This window comes from Bombina bombina, chromosome 7 (genome assembly GCF_027579735.1).
Source record: "Bombina bombina isolate aBomBom1 chromosome 7, aBomBom1.pri, whole genome shotgun sequence".
NCBI classification, from domain to species: Eukaryota; Metazoa; Chordata; class Amphibia; order Anura; family Bombinatoridae; genus Bombina; species Bombina bombina.
The window spans coordinates 333,636,310-333,660,411 of record NC_069505.1 but is presented as its reverse complement, the minus strand read 5'-3'; the positions used below and the strand labels follow the sequence as shown (position 1 = coordinate 333,660,411).

Sequence of the window (24,102 nt, the reverse complement as noted above, 5' to 3'; positions counted from 1 at the left end):
TGCCTGCAGAGAATTGTTTCATCTCCATTATCTAGACAATGTTCTGATTGCATAGTCAATGGAGAAAGCCTGTCAACAGCAAGGCAGAGTGTTAACATTCCGTCAACTCCATGATTGACTGACATTGACTCATCTGGTTCCTTTTCAGTAGAGTGTTTTCATGGGTGTGGTGTTCAATACATGAAAATATCTGGTATCCCTGCCATAGTTCCAAATCCCCAATCTGAAAGTCTTTTTTAACAGTCTACTGCATTTGCCCTTTTTAAGGGTATGTATATCCTTTTTTCTGTCTTAGTTACTTCTACAGTTCATTTGGTTAAATGGGAATATGTGACACTTCCAGCAGTACTTCCTGCAACATTGGCAATTAAATTACAGTCTGCCATCGCAGATTCTATTGCCATAACATTTAAAACATATCTTGGAGTGGTGAATGCAGCCATCAAACCTGTCCCGAGGGCTTCCTGTGGTTTAACCAGAATGGATTCAGGTCCATACAGATTACAGCAAGCTAGAATGGGGTGCACCTTTTAAGGCCAGTACACTCAGAGCAAATGAGATCCACAAACGCACATCATACATTTTAGAAATTAGAGCTTTTTGACTGGTTCTCCTTCTTTTTTAACCACTACTACAGGACAAATCTGTGAAAATGATGACAGATAACCATATAGTGATGACCTATATCTTATATCCAGTTCCAAGGAGGAACTCTGAGTCCTCTAGCTGCCATCATTTCCTGGGCTCAGAGAAATGTGCAAGATATGATATTCATCTACTAGCAAATATAAAATGTAAAGCATTTGTTTTAGGCACAGAGTATCTGTACTACAAATAGAGAGGGAACTGAATCGAGAAGTCTTCAACCTTCAGGAGGACAAGTGAGGTTTACCCAAGATAGTCCGCATGGATTCCAGTGCAATACCTAGCTTCCTATATACTTTAGCCATTATCGGTCAGCTCTCACTCCCTGGAAGTGGGAGACCCAAGATAACTAGAAATGAACTAAAATCCAGTCATTTCTATATCTTGGCTAATATTCCTGGATGATACTCATGAGTGTGTCCCCCACCCTCCACACACACACTATTGTCCACCTTTCCGGACATAATTGGAAGTAGGAAGGAAGTTCTACTTATATCCTTATGTGTGGCAGTGGTCTGTTCTGTCCATTTCGGCTTAATAGATTACATTTATTTGAGCAAGGCTGAATGGAATATTTATTTGGTCAAGGCTGAATGGAATATGTATTTAGTCAAGGCTGAATGGATGGTTGAAAATTATTATTATTATTTTTTTCATCTGAGTAGCCCCAAAGCATTATTAAACATTAATGTAAGTATTTTACAATATACACTCAAAACTTACATGTTCGTTTGGAAATGTAAAAACGTAGTCATTACTGGGAATGGTGAAGTCTTTCAACTAATAGAGAACCTATCTTGGCCTATTTAATGAACCTTTTCTGGGTTAGAGGAAAAGGATCTATGAGAGAGCCTCAGTATGATGGGAGATTTGTTTTAACAAGTTTAAGTAAATCTGACTGTTTAACCAACTCAAATGCATGCTATTTCATGTAGATCATCTAATCTCTGTCACAAGATATTATTCTGTTTTTCATGTTCCTCCATTTTCTTAGCCTGAGTAATACATGTGTCTTCCAGTTGAAATATTTTTTCCAGTGCCTCCTTAATAATGGTGTAGAATTTCTTTATATATCCAACTACAACATCTATACCATTTAGTAGATGATTCGTTTTAGGGGGAAATAGAGCTGATGTTTGTTGCACTATTAAATGTATATCTTTACTCCCTAGATTTTTTTTCAAAGCCCCCTAATTGTGATTCATTATTAGGTTATTTGATTGCTTTAGATTTCTTATTATATTTATTTGACATTTTTGCTTGACCCAAATATATTTCCATATGTTAGATACTATTCAATGTTTTATCAAACCACACTAGATATAAATAGTATGAATGTATTAATGAGTTTATAGTCAGACTAGACGATAAGCCTGCCCAGAGGGTAGTCTATTTAAAAAAACAAACCCCAAAGCTAAAATTACACAAGATAAAAAGTATAAAATTACAGAAAAAAATAAACAAAAATATCCAAAATAAAAAATGTAAACCTAAACTAATACTCCTATAAAAAATCCCCCCAAAAATAAAAACACCCCCTAATCTAATACTAAATTACCAATAGCCCTTAAAAAGACTTTTGTAGGGCATTGCCCTAAGTTAAACAGCTCTTATACCTAAACAAATTACCAATTACCCCACACAGTAAAAAAAACCCACACATCAAACCCCCCAAAATAAAAAAATCCTCAGTGGCAGTCCTCAACGGCGGCCCTTTGGAGGACTTAGTATTTTTTAAATGTAAAAGAGCTGTTTAACTTAGGGCAATTCCCTACGAAAGGCCCTTCTTAAGGGCTATTGGTAGTTTAGTTTAGATTAGGGGGTGTTTTTATTTTGGGGGGCTTTTTTTATTTTCGTAGCGATTAGGTTTAATTTTTGATAATTTTGTTTATTTTTTTCTCTAATTTTAGAGTTTTTTTATTTTTTGTAATTTTAGTTTTTTTTGTAATATAATGTTAGGTTTTATTATTTTAAGTGTAACTTAGTATTGGGGTTAATCTAAGGGGTGTTAGGTTAGTCTGCTTAGTAATTAAATGAGTTATTTTCATTGTGGGGGATTGGTGGTTTAGGGGTTAATATGTTAATTAGGTTTATTGGGATGTGGGGGGTTGGCAGTTTAGGAGTTAATAGGTTAATTAGATTTATTGCTATGTGGGTGTTTGTTGGTTTAGGGGTTAATTAGGTTTATAGTGATGTCAGAGTTTGTTGGTTTAGGGGTTAATAGGTTAATTAGGCTTATTGCAATGTGGGGGTTTGGCAGTTTAGAGGTTAATATATGAATCATGTTATTTGCGGATTAGGGGTTAATTACTTTATTATTTTGCGATGTGGGAGTTGGCGGTTTTGGTGTTTTTTAATACTTTGTGCGGGAGCTTCGTTTTTTTTGTTATACTTTGTGAAGGCGGTTATGTTTTTTTTATTTCTTGCGGGCGGTTACGTGTTTTTTAGTTGTTTCGTGCAGGCGGTTTTTTAAGGCTTTGTTTGCCTACGCTGCATCCACATGGATTCTTTTGGCTGCCTCGCGCAGCCAACATTCCTTTGAGGATAGATAACAAAAACACAGATATAGATAACAAAAGCACAGAGCTTTATCACACTTTATTGGTCATCTAAAGCAGTGTTTCTCAACCATGGTCCTCAAGTACCCACAGGCCTGGTTTTCATTATAGCTGAACCAGTGCACAGGTGAAATAATCAGCTGATCAGTAACCATGGTTACTAACCTGCTTTCACAAATGAGCTGATTATTTCACCTGTGCACTGGTTCAGATATTACATAACAAACTTCAAAAAACTCCAGCCACCATTTTTTTATTTAAAAGACCTTTATTGTCTTATCCTGGGTCCAAGCATACAACGTTTCAAGCCAACATGGCTCTTAATCATGTACATGATTAAGAGCCATGTTGGCTTGAAACGTTGTATGCTTGGACCCAGGATAAGACAATAAAGGTCTTTTAAATAAAAAAATGATGGCTGGAGTTTTTTGAAGTTTGTGATTTTGCTGAAGACTTGGCAAGTCTGTTGCTCCGTGCCCCACAAGAGAAGATTCAGGTGTGCTGTTTTCCACTTCTTTGATTTTTCAGACTTGAGGACCGTGGTTGAGAAACAATGATCTAAATGACTATTGTATTTGGAGTAAACAACAAACTATATAAAGTGTGAAGTGAACAAAGACTGACAACAGATATAATAGCTCACCATCCATAAGATAACATTTATCTATAACAAAGAAACCATGGAATTGATTCAATGTATAATTTGCACTGGGTCCTCAGCCAAGACAGTTATGGTGAGGAAAAAGAGATGACTCCCAGGTTCAAACAACACTGTCAAAAATACAATTGCTCAATAGAGTAATTTTTAATAATCCATTCCTTAGGCATTTCAACAGTAAAAAAAAAAAAAAAACAGATTGAGATGTGGGCAGCTGTCAGCCTATTTTCTAGTTCCATCAAATGATGTATTTCTACACTGCCAGGCCAGTGATATAGCTGTTTAAGTAAATGATTCACAGCTCTTAGGGGTTGAGCTACTCTACAATAGCTGTCCCCCTCAAAACAGTTGCCATAAACATAAATATGACATTCATGAAAATCTACAGCAGAAGAACAGAGCTTTACAAGTACATGGTTTTTCTAATGTTTCTTCTTTGGCACACTAATGCTGTGTAGATTAGTTGGGCATCAATTTATGTATGTTTGTGAGGGATTTATAAAATCAGTAAAAGTCAAGAAGTCAGTTGAAATATGTGTCAGATATCAAAAGCATGCAGCAAATATGTAACCCTCTCATAGTAAGGAGGAAAAGAATGGCACAGTTAACTCACTTAGTCACTTATAATATTTCAGTGGGAGCTTTTACCAAACCCTTTTTGCATGGGTAGCTACCACTACTACATACAGCATAAAATTAAGCTTTGTGAGTCAGGGATGCTGTATCAATACATTAAGCTAGTGCCCAATCAGTTTGCACTATCACAAATATACTTGTACAAATAAGACAAATAAACCGAGTCCTTAACCTGCCACATAGAAAAGCACAACACTCTTTGTTCAAATTTTAGCATTCAATGTCAGGGGGAAATGATTCCTCTTGCTCCCTGTGATTCACCACCTTAGGATGTTCAGCAGAGTGTGCTAAGATGATCCACAAGAATAGCAAAAACAAGTGGGCTTTGTAGTTTTGTGCCAACTGCATTCCTGGGTCTTACATCTCCAATATGGCTGCCACTCATCTGCAGTACCTCACTTGCCCATGGTAGAGGAATAGTTTGCATCAACAATGTGGGGACAGCAGTTGCCAGTAATTTGTTCCTGCAACACTAATGATTTCATAGGGTCAGACAGCTTTGAGTTTGCTTCCTACTCTCCAGTCAAACTCCTTGTGCATCCAATCACCTCGCCGCTAAGAAATATTCAACTCGGGAGGCAAAATCTTGACCTCAATAAGCAGTTTAACACCCTGAGAATTGAAGGCCCTTGCTGCTAATCCAAAACCCACACACCAGAAGTCCTCTTCATAGTTATAGTTTCATAGTATATTTCAGAAATGATTGTATTAGTGCTTGTATTAATGTAAGTGAGAATAATGTCCTTATTATTTTGTATGGTGTATGCTGCTTGTAATTATTTGTGACTAATAGTCTTACACAAATCTATTTATTCTTTCAGGTTGTTCTACACCCCACACCTAATAGTCCTAAACAGTCAGAGTGGCATAAAATGACAGTGTCCAAAAACTGTCCAGATCATGACCTAAAAATAAAATTAGCAGTTCGAATGGATAAGCCACAGAATATGAAGCATTGTGGGTAAGTATTATAGACTTCTTATGACAAATTCTACAAATGCAGCAATTTACTTAGTGAGGGAATTTGAGCTATAGATAATATAGCTAGAATCATTTTATAATACAATTCTTACTATGTGCCCAATGTTCTAAACTGTATCAGCATGGCAAGAAATATCACGCTGACTCTCGCATTGGCAGACCTTACAGAATAATCTAAAAAAAAGAGGCTGAACCAGAAATTCCTTGTACATTACAAACTTACCTCTGTAGACCTTAATGAAGCTTAACAAAATGCAGATTTTTGCAGGGAAAGTGAATGTGACAGGGAATTCCTGACCCTGGTAGCAATTTGTTTTCTGAAGCATATATAAATGAAATTAGGCTTTTCTGTGTAATTTGCCTTGCAGTAATGTTTAGTTGTGTATACATATTGTTATCCTTCTCTTTAAATTGACATTTTATACTTGATTTTTCTCTGCATAAATGTTTTGTAGATGATCCATTTATATAGTCCAATTGGGAGTGTTTTTGTAACAATGTATAGTTTTGCTTATTTTTTTAATAACTTTGTGCTGATTTTCAGACTCCTAACCAAGCCCCAATGTATCAGATGTAGACCCAGGTCTACAGACTGGTACTCTTGTTTGTCTTGTCATATGCAGAGAAGGGGGATACATTAATTCATACTGTTAAATTTCAGTTGACGTATAACTAGATAGCAAAGGCTTATTTTATAAAAGCAGGAATACTTCTGCACCATATATTACTGTCCTGAAATCTGAAAGACTTAAAGTAACGGTAAAGTGTGTCAATGTACTTTTCAGCATTTGAAAGAATTAAATTAGTAAGCTCAAAACATATCAATATCATATTTGTAAATTAAATATTTTCATAAAAAAAAACTTACATTATATTTCTATTTATTAAAGGGAACCCAAATATTTTCTTTCATGATTCAGATAGACCATGCAATTTTAAGCAACTTTCTAATTTATTCCTATTATCAATTTTTCTTCATTCTCTTGCTATATTTATTTAAAAAGCAGGAATGTAAAGCTTAGGAGCCAGCCTATTTTAGGTTCAGCACCCTGGATAGCACTTTCTTATTGGTGGCTACATTTGGCTAACCAATAAGCAAGCGTAACCCAGGTTCTGAACCAAAAATGGTCTGGCTCGTAAACTTCATATGGAGAAAATGAATTCTCAACACCTGAAGACAGGTAAAGAGGAAAATGTACTTGCGCTAAAGAAAAGCTTAATGTATGTCTAGTAGCTGACTACAAATATAACAAAAATTTACCCTATATGGGTTCAAAGGAATACCGCTATGTTTTAATAATAATATAATACCAAAAAAATAATTGATTTCTTATAAAAATTAGCACATAGAAAAAAACACAACATTCAAAAAAACATATAGATCACATAAATTAAAAAACAGCAGCAATCAAAAGCAATAATGAGTTAAAAAAAAAGTCAGTTAAAAAGTCAGTTTAAAAGCCTATAAAATGCACAAATAAGCAGGTTAATAGAGATGCGATAGGTGTCAGGTTTTTTCGGGTACTTTGCTGTTGTTAGTTAGCTGCAGGCAAATAAACAACAGAAAGAGATCCTTTTCAGGCAAAATATAAAGTGTTCGTAGGAGAAGGTGCACTTAATTACTTTCACTGGGTACTTTATTTTCCGTCCACATCAACTGAAGACCTCCAGATGTAGACCGTCACTTTGAGCCGTTTTAGGGACCTCCAGAAACTTGATCGCAACTGTGTTGCTATTTTCCCGGGCAAGTCGCCCTACAGCGTATAACAACAATTGAAGCTAACTGCTGTATAGCTAACGGATACCGTAAAGGGACAAACAAGTAAGGATCTCTTTATGTTGTTTATAAGTCTGCAGCTAACTAACAACAACAAAGTACCCGGAAAAAACCTGACGCCTATCGCATCTCTATTAACCTCTTATGTGTGCATTTTATGGTCTTCTGACTTGTCTAGATTTGTAAATGGTTTACACAATGAATTATTTTCTCAACGTTTTGTATTTAGTGGAGGATTTTAAACTCACTTTTCGCCTCCCCATAATTTTAATTGCTGTTGTATTTCCCCCCAGAAATCAACTTTACCAAGCAGTGATTCAACCTACTCCCAGCTGATGAGTGGCAATAACCATGAAACAGCTGTTCTGGGATTGGTCTGAATCACTGTACTAACCCTAGCTAAGCTTAAAAGCTGTGTAATGCGGTGATGCTAGGGCGTAAAGGGAAGTCACCCAGAATCCTTTGCTGCATTGGAAACAATGTAATCAGAGAGTTTCTGTGTGAAAAGCAAGTCTTCTGACTTGTCTAGATTTGTAAATGGTTTACACAATGAGTTATTTTCTCTACATTTTGTATTTAGTGGAGGATTTTAAACTCTCTTTTCGCCTCCCCATAATTTTAATTGCTGTTATAAAAATAAATAAATATATACAGTATCTCACAAAAGTGAGTACACCCCTCACATTTTTGTAAATATTTTATTATAAATTTTCATGTGACAACACTGAAGAAATGTAAAGTAGTTAGTGTACAGCGTGTATAACAGTGTAAATTTGCTGTCCCCTCAAAATAACTCAACACACAGCCATTAATGTCTAAACTGTTGTCAACAAAAGTGAGTACACCCCTAAGTGAAAATGTCCAAATTGGGCCCAAAGTGTCAATATTTTGTGTGGCCACCATTATTTTCCAGCACTGCCTTAACCCTCTTGGGCATGGAGTTCACCAGAGCTTCACAGGTTGCCACTGGAGTCCTCTTCCACTCCTCCATGACACCATCACAGAGCTGGTGGATGTTAGAGACCTTGCGCTCCACCCCCTTCCGTTTGAAGATGCCCCACAGATGCTCAATAGGGTTTAGGTCTGGAGACATGCTTGGCCAGTCCATCACCTTAACTCTCAGCTTATTTAGCACATCAGTGGTTGTCTTAGAGGTGTGCTTGGGATTATCATCATGTTGGAATACTGCCCTGAGGCCCAGTTTCCGAAGGGAGGGGATCATGCTCTGCTTCAGTATGTCACAGCATTCATGGTTCCCTCAATGAACTGTAGCTCCCCAGTGCTGGCAGTACTCATGCAGGCCCAGACCATGACACTCCCACCACCATGCTTGACTGTAGGCAAGACACACTTGTCTTTGTACTCCTTACCTGGTTTCCGCCACACACGCTTGACACCATCTGAACCAAATAAATGTATCTTGGTTTCATCGGACCACAGGACATGGTTCCAGTAATCCATGTCCTTAGTGTGCTTGTCTTCAGCAAACTGTTTGCGGGATTTCTTGTGCATCATCTTTAGATGAGGCTTCTTTCTGGGATGACAGCCATGCAGATCAATTTGATGCAGTGTGCGGCGTATGGTTTGAGCACTGACAGGATGACCCTCCACCCCTTCAACCTCTGCAGCAATGCTGGCAGCACTCATATGTCTATTTCCCAAAGACAACCTCTGGATGTGACTCTGAGCATGTGCACTCAACTTCTTTGGTCGACCATGACGAGGCCTGTTCTAAGTGGAACCTGTCCTGTGAAACTGCTGTATGGTTTCGCCCACAGTGCTGCAGCTCAGTTTCAGAGTCTTGCCAATCTTCTTATAATATAGGCCACCTCTATGTAGAGCAACAATTCTTTTTTTCACATCCTCAGAGAGTTATTTGCCATGAGGTGCCATGTTGAACTTCCAGTGACCAGTATGAGCGTGTGAGAGTGATAACACCAAATTTAACACACCTGCTCCCCATTCACACCTGAGACCTTGTAACACTAACGAGTCACATGACACCGGGGAGGGAAAATGGCTAATTGGGCCCAATTTGGACATTTTCACTTAAGGGTGTACTCACTTTTGTTGTCAAAGGTTTGACATTAATGCCTGTTTGTTGAGTTATTTTGAGGGGACAGCAAATTTACACTGTTATACAGGCTGTACACTCACTACTTTAGATTGTAGCAAAATGTAATCTCTTCAGTGTTGTCACATGAAAAGATATAATAAAATGTTTACAAAAATTTGAGGGGTGTGCTCACTTTTGTGAGATACTGTATATATATATATATATATTCTACCATCTGTATATACCCCCAGTGCGGCATACTTACCTCATCAGATTGAGGTAATATCTGGTAAGGGTATTATATACCATCTATTTACTGATATCAACTTCATATGAAGATTTACCACGGACTATATATTGTCTAAAGACTCATATGAACACTGTTTCATAATCTATTCATCATTTTTCAAGCATAATTTATTCTAATAATCTTTTATACTCTTTTAATTGTTATTATTTCTCAAATAATTATCTCTAGCTCTCATTCATATTCCCATATACCACCCATATTTTAATGGATATATAGGCGCTGTATCTATTCTTGTATACACATTTTTCACTTACTGACTGGGACCTCACATCTCAACCAGTACCTGTCTTATATAGCTGCCACTATACCATACACAACACTGACTAGCGCCAACTATAGAGTATCACTTGTGTTTACCCAGTATACTGAGTGAACACATTTTACTTGCTTCTCTCTCTATATATATATATATATATATAAATATGTGTATGTATGTATATACATAATGTGTTTAACGGGTGAAGGGGGCACTCAGAATGTGTATTAAATAAGTGTATACTCTGTGCTAGCAGTCCCAAATAAAATATCTCACACTTGAAAAGAAAGGATCCCAAAAATGTATATGCGACCAAACATCTTTCAATATGAAACATGAAAATTGCATAAAACATTATACAATTGTGCACATATATTTTATTTATATCATGATTTCTAGAAATACAAATATACATTAATTTATGTGAAAATATGTATTAGTTTTTTTAACAAATACATAGAAAATAACTTTCTATGATATATTGTTAGTTCGGGTATAAATCTAGCTATTTCTTGGACATTAACAGATGAAAAATAAAAGATTAGCTTGTGCTTGTTCATGGACAGTAATGAAATGGTATAAATAAAGGCTAATAAACAATAAAGGCTCCTTCTTTGGTCCCATATACATTTTTGGGATCCTTTCTTTTCAAGTGTGGGATATATATATATAATATAGGCAAGATAGCGCACTCCCACTCACCTTGAAATACGAGGGTGCAGAAAATGTACACACAAGAAATCTAATCTTCCCACTCTCTCAGGTCTGAGGAAGGGGTGAATGCCCCGAAACGTCACAGAATAGAGGTTGCTGTGCTTTAAATCCAGAGAGTGCGACAATTGGATTTCTTGTGTGTGTGTGTATATATATATATATATATATATATATATATATATATATATATTATATATATGTCTAAATATGTGTACATATATATATATATATATATATATATATATATATATATATATATATATATATATATACATATATGTGTATTTCTAGATGCATAGTCTAGACTATTCTTTTAATGATGTTATGATATCAAAAGTCCCGAAGTTATCATGTGAGCGAACGTGCTAAATAGCGCACCACTTGTAATCTAGCCCTGTATGTTCACTTTTATCTAACATATAAAAGAGAGTTTATAATTAGTAGCTTACATTTTTGATCATAGAGTGCTACTTTAAAGTGAATGTAAATTGTCATGAACTAGTGCCCTGTTTTTAAAAAATACTATTAAAAACTAAGGGCACTTTCATTTATGAAAGTTTACATTGCACTGTATTTTGAAAAATACTTACCTTTATCTTCTGCAAAGCCGGATCGGCGATCCCCCGCCCGCTTCTTCCTGCTGTATTTACACAGCAATGACAAAACTGGCTTCCTCCAATCACAGCGTGGCCTCACGAAATGGACGTGATTGGAGGAAGGTGGTTTTGTCATTCATGATGTATGTACAGAGGACCTGCGGGAGGGGGATCGGCGATCCGGCTTTGCAGAAGATAAAGGTAAGTATTTTTCAAAATATGCTGCAATGTAAACTTTCATGAATGAAAGTGCCCCTGTTTTTAATAGTATTTTTAAAAACAGGGCACTGATTCATGAAAGTCTACCTTCACTTTAAGGATGTGTATTTTAATCAATTATGACTGCATGTCTCTGCTTAGAGGCACCTTAAAACAAGGCTTGCGTTCTTTCAAACTGTGAGCTCTTGTATAAAAAAATATATTTTGAGATTAATTCACTGTACAAAACAAGTCAAACAGAACATTTATTAATAAGGTAAAATAATTATACAATATATTATTATTATATTATTATTATTATTATTATTATTATTATTTTTAATTAAAAGCAGCTATTATGATGGGAAAAAACTAGCAATTGTGCAAATCATTTTTAATTAAAATCAGCTAATAAGAAGAAAAGAACAAAGCAATTGTTCAAGTTATCATTTAGTACAATGTTTACAGTTTTAGACTATTTTTTAAGGGTAGATAAAATTAGTGCTGCAAATACAATGTCTACAATTGATACCTCCTGGCTTGTAAATATATCCCTTTGGGACAGTGACCTCATTGTAGTCTAGCAGATGAGACTGTGCCTGATGGTTCTTTTTTTTTTTTTTTTTTTTTTTAAAGCACATTTACTGTAAAGCACATTTGTAATACAAAATCAATTCTACAATTTTGAGACTCAAAGGGCATAGATTTTAATTTTGAAAATAAATATATGTCCAGCAGTATCACATCTATTTCTAAGAAAACTAAATTAGTGAAAATAACATCAATACTTTGTTTTAGGTTTGAATTTATAGCATTGAACTTCTACTGTTCCCATTAAATAAACTATCATTGTCACATATGAAATAAAAATAACTTGTATAGCTTTAGAAATTAATCCACTGGTTTGGTAGTTAAAGGAATCATCTATTCAAAATTAAACTTTCATTATTCAGATAGAGCATTCAAGTTTAAGCAACTTTCTAATTTACTCCTATTATAAATTTTTCTTCGTTCTCCTGGTATCTTAATTTGAATGTATGCTCCGGCCCATTTTTGGTTCAGCACCTCCGTAGTGTTTGCTAATTGGTGGCTACATTTAGACACCAATCAGAAATTGCTACCCAGGTGCTGAACAAAAAATGGGCCGGCTCCTATGCTTACATTCTTGCTTTTTCAAATACAGATACCAAGAGAACGAAGAAAAAATTATAATAGTAATAAATTAGAAAGTTGCTTAAAATTGCCTGCTCTTTCTGAATCATAAACGTTTAATTTTGATTAGATTATTTCTTTAAAGTCTAAACACAAATATAAAATAGTTTATATATGTATTATCAAGCCCTGTAAATCACATCAACTGGGGACTGGATTCTAACAAGCCAAGTATAATAATGCAAGTACAGCAGCTGTCTGATAATGTAGACTCAGTCTAGAAAAAGGGTAAATAAGGTATATGGAACAAGATGTACTGCAATGCTGGTACAATCTAGTTATATAAAACCAGTCCAGAAAGTTAAATGGCAGATAACAAAGCTGGTGCAAGAAGTAGTTCCAACATGGAGTAAACTGTTTTAGGTGACTAACAACACAGTCTAGCAAGCAAAGTAGGGTTTCAGGGATTCAGGCAGCTAAAATGTTATACTATAGCAGTTTCCAGTAAAAACAAACAGGATCATGCAGGGATATTTAGACAGCAAGTAAAGATAAAGCAGTTGCTGTGAATCAGACCAAAGCAAGCAGGATCATACACAGGTCACAATGGTCAAAGGACACTAGGGGCTATATGCAGATTTTAATAGAAATGATAATCCTACCCAGAGCAGACACAAAATGAACAAGTGCAAAGACCCAGAGCAGCCAATTCATTGGCCCGTTGTCAAATGCAAGGTAAAGGCTGACATGCATTGTAAATTCAGAAAAAGGAATCAAGAAAACATGATTACACAAGAACTGATTGCCAGAAAATGTTCAGCCAGAAATTATAGTGGTGTCCAGAAAGATTAATATCTGTTTAGATCTTTGGTTTTCAGCGAGAGCTGCAGAATAACTGTATGGCGCAGCTTTTAGGGGCAGAAAAAATTTAGCTCCACATCTCACCTCAATACCAGGGTTGCTTAAATCAGCGGTGAGCTGGCTGAACGTGCTCGTGCACGATTTCCCCATAGGAAACAATGGGGCTGAGCTGGCTGAAAAAAAAACCTAACACCTGCAAAAAAGCAGCGTTCAGCTCCTAACGCAGCCCCATTGTTTCCTATGGGGAAATAAAAGTTATGTCTACACCTAACACCCTAACATGAACCCCGAGTCTAAACACCCCTAATATTACACTTATTAACCACTAATATGCCGCCCCCGACATCGTCGCCACCTACATTATATTATTAACCCCTAATCTGCCGCTCCGGACACCGCCGCCACCTACATTATACTTATGAACCCCTAATCTGATGCCCCCAACATCGCCGAACGCTACATTTTATTTATTAACCCCTAATCTGCCACCCCATGCCGCCGCAACTATATTAAATTTATTAACCCCTAATCTACCGCCGCCGCCAACGTCGCCGCCACTATAATACATTTATTAACCCCTAAACCTAAGTCTAACCCTAACACCCCCTAACTTAAATATAATTTAAATACATCTAAATAAATTTACTATAATTAACTAAATTATTCCTATTTAAAACTAAATACTTACCTGTAAAATAAACCATAATCTAGCTACAATATAACTAATAGTTACATTGTATCTAGCTTAGGGTTTATTTTTATTTTACAGGCAAGTTTGTATTTATTTTAACTAGGTAGAATAGTTATTAAATAGTTATTAACTATTTAAAAGCTACCTAGTTAAAATAAGTACAAATTTACCTGTAAAATAAATCCTAACCTAAATTACAATTACACCTAACACTACACTATCATTGAATTAATTACATAAACTAACTACAATTAACTACAATTAAATAAAATAAACTAAAGTACAAAAAAAAAAAACACTAAATTACAGAAAATAAAAAAATAATTACAATTTTTTTAAGCTAATTACACCTACTCTAATCCCCCTAATAAAATAAAAAAGCCCCCAAAATAATAAAATTCCCTACCCTACACTAAATTACAAATAGCCCTTAAAAGGGCCTTTTGCGGGGCATTGCCCCAAAGTAATCGGCTCTTTTACCTGTAAAAAAAAATACAATACTCCCCCAACATTAAAATCCACCACCCACACACCCAACCCTACTCTAAAACCCACCCAATCCACCCTTAAAAAAACCTAACACTACCCCCTTGAAGATCACCCTACCTTGAGAAGTCTTTACCCAGCCGGGCACAAGTGGACCTCCAGAGGGGCAGAAGTCTTCATCCGATCCGGCCAGAAGAGGACATCCAGACCGGCAGAATTCTTCATCCAGGCGGCATCTTCTATCTTCTTCCATCCGGAGCGGAGCGGGTCCATCTTGAAGACATCCGATGTGGAGCATCCTCTTCCATCCGACGGCGACTGAAGAATGAAGGTTCCTTTAAGTGACGTCATCCAAGATGGCGTCCCTTCAATTCCGATTGGCTGATAGAATCCTATCAACAAATCAAAATTAAGGTAGGAAAAATCCTATTGGCTGATGCAATCAGCCAATAGAATTGAAGTTCAATCCTATTGGCTGATCCAATCAGCCAATAGGATTGAGCTTGCATTCTATTGGCTGTTCCAATCAGCCAATAGAATGCGAGCTCAAACTGTCAAAGACAAATATTCAACTTGAGATTTGTTCTGCAATACAAATGTTTCAATAGGACAAATCTCACATATTTGTTACATAATCAATAGAGTCAATAGATAACCAAATTAAAAACAAGGATGAGGGGCACCCTAGATACAAAATTCTAAATATTTATTACAATACAATGAAAGCATACTAATAGAAAAATGTATACATTTTTCAATGGACACATTCTCAAGAAGAGAGCCTGTCTGTGTGCAATTGGCACTTACAATACAGGATTGTGTGGCAAAATGTACCATTGTGTGAGAGCAGGGCATCCACAGTACCCATATATTCCTAATAATACTCACAAGAACTCTCTTCTGGACTCAACACTTGGGCCAAATTGCCTGTACAATGTATATTAGAGTCCAAATTGTACTTGGCAGGGTATGTCCTGTTGTATTGTATGTATGCAATCAATAAAAATTATTAAAACATTTTTATGAAAATTGATACAAACAAGAAATGCCTCATAGGGTAATAACATTAAACCAATCAGAAATAGGCAGAAAACAACATCCGCACTGTTGAAGCATTCAGTAGTGACTTTACATGTGCTGGGCCCTTAAAAGTCCCCTAGTTGAACGTCCACCTTGTCACTGGTGAAGCTTGAGGTCTCTACTCCCGGTATAGCTTTCATCACTCCAGGATGTCCAGTCAATCATTGCTTTCCAACCAGAACCATGCTCCTAGTAACAATCATTCCTGCAATAGTACTCATCAGTACTACGAAGGTTAAACCTTGTTACTGGAAACTATTTTCACAGTAGTATTCATCTTTTGGGAAAAGGTGCTGCCACCACCCAGACACAATATAGTATGGAGCCTGGATGTGTTAATATTGTGGAGTTGAAATCCCCCCAAGAAAATGGTTGGCCTTGTTGCAATATTAATAAGTAACTTTGCCATATGAATAGCACTACAGTCTTATCGTTCTGCCTATTCCTAACTGGTTTAACGTTATTAACCTTCACCTAGATTACGAATTTTGCGCTAAACAGGGTGCGAAACTAACGCCAAAAAAGTTGTGTTATTTCACCCTCCATATCGCTGCCATTACGAGTTACTGAAAAGCCTTCTTGTGCGTGCGATATGGTGACGTTAAGCTCCATACCGCAACAAAATCCAAGGGCTGCTTTGACGTGCTCATGCATGCTTTCCCCCATAGACATCAATGGGGAGAGAGTGTTAGAAAAAAAAAACTAACACCTAAAGTACGGAATGAAAAATCTCTGTAACACAACCCTTTAATGTCTATGGGGAAAAAAAAGTTACGTTTAAACCACCCTAACATAAACCCCAAGTCTAAACACCCGTAATCTGCTGCCACCGACATCATGACACCTAAATAAAGTTATTAACCCCTAATCTGTCGCTCCCGACATCGCCGACACTAATAAAAGTTATTAACCCATATTCCGCCGCTCCCTGACATCACCACCACTAAATAAACCTATTAACCCCTAAATTGCCGGCCCCCCACATTGCAAAACACTAAATTAAACTTTTAACCCCTAAACCTAACACCCCCTAACTTTAAATTAAACCAATATAAATATATATAAAAACTTACCTGTGAAATAAAAATAAACCTAACATTAAACTATAAATTAACCTAACCTTACTATTCTAATAAAATAAAACATACTACCAATTAAAAAATCTAACTTACAAATTTAAAAAACCTAACACTACGAGAAAAATTAAAAAATAGAAAATTTTGAAAAATAATAAACACTAAATTACGAAAAATAAAAAACACTAAGCTTACAAAAAATAATAAACTAAATTATCAAAAATAAAAACAATTACACCTGATCTAATAGCCCTATAAAAATAAAAAGCCCCCCCCCCAAATTAAGACAACCCCTAGCCTACAATAAACTACCAATAGCCCTTAAAAGGGCCTTTTGTAGGACATTGCCCTAAGCTAAACAGCTCTTTTACCTGTAAAAAAATACAAAGTCCCCCCAACAGTAATACCCACCACCCAACCAACCCCCAAAATAAAAAACCTAACTCTAAAAAAAACTAAGCTACCCATTGCCCCTAAAGGGGCATTTGTATGGGCATTGCTCTTAAGAGGGCATTCAACTCTTTTTCATTGCCCATTAAAGGGGCATTTAGCTCTTTTTCAAAAGCCCAAACCCTAATCGGAAAAAAAAACACCCCAAAAAATAAAAAAATACCTAACACTAACCCCAGAATATCTACTCATGGTTCCTGAAGTCCGGACATCCATCTCCATCCAGGTGGTGAGAAGCCTTCATCCAGGCGGCGACATATTCATCCATCACGGGGGCGTCTTCTAACTTCATCCCGGCCGCGCAGGGGAGAAGACATCCTTTTTAGAAGCTCTCATCCTTTTGGCTGATTTGAATTTGAAGAATCAAATCAGCCAATAGGAATGCAAGGTACGCCATTTTGAAACGGCTAACTTGCATTGAAGCTTCAGTGTATGGCGGGGACCGTATGAAGAGGACGCTCCGTGCTGGATGTCTTCACCTCTCCGCTCCGCGCCACCGGGATGAAAATAGAAGATGCCCCCAAGATGGATGAATATGTCGCCGCCTGGATGAAGACTTCTCGCCGCCTGGATGTCCGGACTTCAACAACCGTTAGTAGATATTCTAGGGTTAGTGTTAGGTATTTTTTTTATTTTTTGGGGTGTTTTTTTCAGATTATGGTTTGGGCTTTTGAAAAAGAGCTAAACACCCCTTTAAGGGCAATAAAAAAGAGCTGAATGCCCTTTTAAGGGCAATGCTAATACAAATGCCCCTTTAGGCGCCAGGGACGTGCACTCATAGGAGGCAGGGGAGGCAGTGCCTACCCTGCCATATGTGGCCAAAGCTTAATTAAATTTTAATTAAAACAAAGAAAAAGTCCCCAAAAAAATATTTCCCCCCCCCCATGTAATGCTATGGAGAGGCAGGTACAGGAACGATTCTCTCCATTGCAGTACATGGGTCAAAGGAAAAGCTGTGCTGAAGCGCCACCTGTGTTCTGTCAATATATTAGCAGCAGAAATTGGTACGAATAGGAGGCACCCCTCTTGATGCCTCCTAGCAAGTGAAGGATATATAGATTAATCAGAAGGAGGCTGCAGTGAGCAGGGTCATGTGACACAACTGGAAGCTGAGGTAACCTAAGAACAGATGACACCAAGCAGAAGAGTAAAGTAGTATTCTACATTTCTTGTGATTCACACATTGTGTTCAGACACAGCTCATTAACAGGGGGGACAGTAAGTGAACATAACCCAAGCAGAAGAGTAAAGTAGTATTCTACATCTCTTGTGATTCACAAATTGTGTTCAGATACAGCTCATTAACAGGGGGACAGTAAGTGAGCATAACCCAAGCAGAAGAGTAAAGTAGTATTCTACATCTCTTGTGATTCACAAATTGTGTTCAGATACAGCTCATTAACAGGGGGGGGGGGGGGACAGTAAGTGAACATAACCCAAGCAGAAGAGTAAAGTAGTATTCTACATCTCTTGTGATTCACAAATTGTGTTCAGATACAGATCATTAACAGGGGGACAGTAAGTGAGCATAACCCAAGCAGAAGAGTAAAGTAGTATTCTACATCTCTTGTGATTCACAAATTGTGTTCAGATACAGCTCATTAACAGGGGGGGACAGTAAGTGAGCATAACCCAAGCAGAAGAGTAGAGTAGTATTCTACATCTCTTGTGATTCACAAATTGTGTTCTGATACAGCTCATTAACAGGGGGGGACAGTAAGTGAGCATAACCCAAGCAGAAGAGTAAAGTAGTATTCGACATCTCTTGTGATTCACAAATTGTGTTCAAATGCAGCTCATTAACAGAGGGGGACAGTAAGTGAGCATAACCCAATACTGACACAGGAAATCAAAGGGTCAATTCAAATTTAAATCCATCATTTAAAACCCAGAGTTTGAAGCTAAGTGTGCAGTGTCCACATTATTTAAATTAAAGTTTTTGACATTGAATATTGCTAAACCTCCCTTTTTCATGGTTATTTGATTTAATTAGGTAAAAACTCCATATATGTTATGTCTGTTCAGTCAGAGGATGCAGTATCTATTTTTATTTTTCTCTGTGTCTCCATTTATTTAAAGACTGCTGTTAACTTGTAATTCACAAATCATTTGAAATCTGTTGCATTGTGTTTTTAACATGTGCTGCTTTTATACAAGTTTATATTAATAAAAAGGAGATAATGAGTCATTTAAAAAATATATGTAATTATTGCAGTTAAATGTTTTTAGAAATAATGCCACTGTAAAGTAACTGGTTAAACACATAGTCAAAGGGAGACATTTAAAATTAAACTTTCATGATTTAGGTAGAGCTTGCTATTTTAATAGACTTTTCTAGTTATTTATATTTTGAGAACTAGCATCAACTGTTACTGGCCCCATGTCAGCAAATCAAATTAGTTTTTGAAAGGAACATGAAAGTCATAATTAAATTTCCATCATTCAGATAGAAATTGCACACAAAAAAAATAATAAATAAACTTTCTATTTTACTTTTATTATTATGTACTTCATTCTTTTGGTATACTTTGGTGTCCTTTGTTGAAGAGCATACCTAAGTGGGATGTGCACGTGCGTTTCTTGAACACCATATTGCAGCAGCTGTGTTGGCAGTATTGATAACTTGTCCTTTGTGTAAAACTTGTATGGTAAATTATTTCTATTTTTACAATACAGTAGTGAGTAGAGAAGAGATTGTGTATCATTATAATTGCTTAGTAAGTGGCACTGTGCCACAGAATTGTGTGAGTGTGTATGTGAGCAGAGTGTGTGTGGGTGTCAGTGAGCAGAGTATGTGTGCTTTATTCTCCAGGTAATCAATACATTTCCGATGAGCTGCTGCTTTAGTGCAGTGTTTCTCACAATGGTCCTCAAGTACCCCCAACAGGCCAGGATTTCATTATAGCTGAATCAGTGCACAGGTGAAGTAATCAGCTGATCAGTAACTCAGTGGTTACAAACTTGCTCTCACCCATCATCTGATTATGTCACCTGTGCACTGGTTCAGCTATCATTTAAACCTGCACTGTTGGGGGTACTTGCAGCCCTGTACATGTGTTTCTCCGGCGTATCATATCTAGTGCCTCACCAGCTTCTGACCTCACTGCACGTCACTGTTAGGCGCAATGGTAGCTTAGGGTTTTTTTAGAGTTAGTTTTTTTTTATTTTGGAAGGGTTGGTTGGGTGGTGAGTTTTACTGTTGGGGGGACTTTGTATTTTTTTTTACCGGAAAAAGAGCTGTTTAACTTAGGGCAATGCCCTATAAAAGGCTCTTTTAAGGGCCATTGGTAGTTTATTGTAGGCTAGGGGGGTGTTTTTATTTTGGGGGGCTTTTTATTTTTATAGGGCTATTAGATTAGGTGTAATTGTTTTTATTTTGGACAATTTTGTTTATTATTTTTTGTAAGCTTAGTGTTTTTTAATTTTCGCAATTTAGTGTTTATTATTTTTTGTAATTTTAGATTTTTTAATTTTTCTTGTAGTGTTAGGGTTTTTTTAATTTGTAATTTAGATTTTTTAATTGGTAGTATTTTATATTTTATTAGAATAGTAATGTTAGGTTACTTTATAGTTTAATGTTAGGTTTATTTTTATTTCACAGGTAAGTTTTTATTTATTTAAATATAGTTATACTGTAATTTTAATTTAAAGTTAGGGAGGGTGTTAGGTTTAGTGGTTAATAGTTTAATTTAGTGTTTTCGATGTGGGGGGGGCCAGCGGTTAGGTGTTAATTGGTTTATTTAGTGGCGGAGATGTGGGAGGCTGGAGGTTTAGGGGTTATTAACTTTATTATAGTGTTGGCGATGTCGGGGAGCAGCGGAATAGGGGTTACAGCTTTATTATAGTGTAGGCGAGCGGCGGAAGAGGGGTTAATCATTTTTAGTAGTGTCGGCGGTGTTGGGAGTGGCAGATTAGGGGTTAATAAATTTATTTAATAGTCGCGATTTGGGTGAGAAGCAGATTAGGGGTTAATAGGTTTATTTAATAGTTGCAATGTGGGTGGTTGGCAGATTAGGGGTTAATAGGTTTAATATAGTGATTGCGATGCTGGAGGGCGGCGGTTTAGGGGTTAATAGGTAGTTTATGGGTGTTAGTGTACTTTTTAGCACTTTAGTTATGAGTTTTGTGAAACATTTTTGTAGTGCAAAACTCATAACTACTGGTCTCAGATGGCGGTATGCATCGTGTCGGTATAGGCTGTAACGCAAGCATTTTAGCCTCATTGCACAACCTGTAATACCGGCGCTATGGAAATCCCAATAAAAAACGTCATCGTGCGGAATGGACGTTGCGTTACAGGCTAAAATGATTGCGGTATAGCTATACCAACATGACTTGCAATAGCTGCGTTACTGCCATTACGCTGAAATTGCCATTTTTCAGCGTTAAAAGCCGTAACGCAAAACTCATAATCTACCTGCTTGTTTGTTATATATATATTTTTCATTCACTTTATCCACTGCTGCTTTCTTTATCTCTTTTACAAGGTTTAAGTAAACTAAGTACTCCAACTTTGTACTGCAAACAATTATATCATGCATATAAAACATAACTCAAGTTTCTCTCATAGATAGATAGATAGATAGATAGATAGATAGATAGATAGATAGAACAAAGAACTGGACTTCTTTCTCAAACTGGACTGGGTACACATCCCATGACCTTGCAAAACCCACAGCCTTGGGTGCTCACCAGCATTCACAGACAGCTGCACAGCTTTCAGGGACTCAGCGGTTAATAGATTAATTTAGTGTTTTTCGATGTGGGGGGCCAGCGGTTAGGTGTTAATTGGTTTATTTAGTTGCGAAGATGTGGGAGGCTGGAGGTTTAGGGGTTATTAACTTTATTATAGTGTCGGCGATGTCGGGAGCGGCGGAATAGGGGTTAATAGCTTTATTATAGTGTCGGCGAGTGGCGGAATAGGGGTTAATCATTTTTAGTAGTGTTGGTGGTGTTGGGAGCGGCAGATTAGGGGTTAATAAATTTATTTAATTGTCGCGATTTGGGTGAGAGGCAGATTAGGGGTTAATAGGTTTATTTAATAGTCGCAATGTGGGTGGGTGGCATATTAGGTGTTAATAGGTTTAATATAGTGATTGCGATGCTGGAGGGCGGCGGTTTAGGGGTTAGTAGGTAGTTTATGGGTGTTAGTGTACTTTGTAGCACTTTAGTTATGAGTTTTGTGAAACATTTTTGTGGTGCAAAACTCATAACTACTGGTCTCAGATGGCGGTATGCATCGTGTCGGTATAGGCTGTAACGCAAGCATTTTAGCCTCACCGCACAACCTGTAATACCGCCGCTATGGAAATCCCAATCAAAAACGTCAACGTGCGGAATGGACGTTGCGTTACAGGCTAAAATTATTGCTTTCAGCGTTAAAAGCTGTAACGCAAAACTCGTAATCTGCCTGCTTGTTTGTTATATATATTTTTTTCATTCACTTTATACACTCCTGCTTTCTTTATCTCTTTTATAAGGTTTAAGTAGACTAAGTACTCCAACTTTGTACTGCAAACAATTATATAATGCATATAAAACATAACTCAAGTTTCTCTCATAGATAGATAGATAGATAGATAGATAGATAGATAGATAGATAGATAGATAGATAGATAGATATAACAAAGAAATGGACTGCTTTCTCAAACTGGACTGGGTACACATCCTATGACCTTGCAAAACCCACAGCCTTGGGTGCTCACCGGCACTCACAGACAGCTGCACAGCTTTCAGGGACTCAGGCAGTTAACCCCAGATAAGCCTGGGTGGAAAGTCCATAGGGAAAATGACAAAACAAAATTATTTACATGACACAGTTAAATCACAATAAATAACAGAAAAAAGAAATAGCTGTGTAGCAGGAATACAACTGTGTGAGGGACAGGCAAACTCTGCTAACAAGGTGAGGTTGCTGAAGACAGTTTAATGTGAAAAGTTGTACAGCATGCAAAGACAGCGCAGCAACAAGACACAAAGTAGTTATAGTGCATCAAAAGTACTCTCCCATGCAGAATTTTCATTGCAGGCAGGGATTTACAGATGTGCTATCCAACCTCTTCTGAAGAAGCAGTGGTCACCCAAGTAAACTTAGTGCAGCATATGAAAGACATCATGATTACTTCCCTTCACAATTGGAAGATGTCCACCAGCAGTGCCATCAGCGTAGCATTGACAGAAACTGGTGATATCCTAGTACTTCCATCTACTGCCTGGAGAAGTCTGGTCAAAAGTGGTCTTCATGGAAGACTTGCGGTCAGAAAGCAACACCTCGGATGTGGAAAAAAAGCTAAGTGACTCAACTATGCATAAAAACACAGGAACCATGGTGCATAAAAATGGCAGCAGGTGCTCAGGAGTGATTTGAAAATATTTGAACATTTTAAATGTTTAGCTGTAGCAGAAGGCAGTTTGTTCACTAAAGGGCTAGATAGAGGTACAAGAATGAACGTCTGCAGGTAACAGTAAAGCATGATGGAGTTTCCTTGCAAGTTTGAGGCTGCATTTCTGAAATGGAGTTGGGCATTTGGTTTAATTAATTGTCTCTGCAATACTGAAAAGTACAGGAAGATACTTGTCCATCATGCAGCACCATCAGGGAGGCATCTGATTGGCCCCTAATGTATTCTTCAGCATTAAAGTAACCCAAATGCGCAGCCAAAGTAATTAATAATTATCTTCAGCGTAAAGAAAAGTCCTTAAAGTGATGGCATGGCCCCCACAGAGCCCTGATCTCAGCATCATCAAGTCTTTCTTGGATTACATGAAGAGACAGAAGCAATTGAGGCTTCCTAAATTCAAAGAAGAACCGTGGTCAGTTCTCCAAGATGTTTAGAACAACCTACCTTCCAAGTTCCTTAAAAAAGTGTGTGCAAGTGTACCTAGAAAATTGATGCTTTAAATTATGTTTTAAAGGCAAAG

General features: G+C 37.0%; 1 protein-coding gene across 7 annotated transcripts in view; it reads left to right on the top strand.

Moving 5' to 3' along the window:
* CADPS (calcium dependent secretion activator) overlaps positions 1-24,102 on the top strand; it is a 943,138-nt gene that overhangs the window by 418,585 nt on the left and 500,451 nt on the right. For all 7 annotated transcript variants that reach the window (XM_053720994.1, XM_053720992.1, XM_053720993.1 and 4 more), the window contains exon 8: positions 5,319-5,458. In XM_053720994.1, coding sequence (XP_053576969.1) covers positions 5,319-5,458 — 140 coding nt within the window. The remainder of the gene's footprint in view (positions 1-5,318; positions 5,459-24,102) is intronic.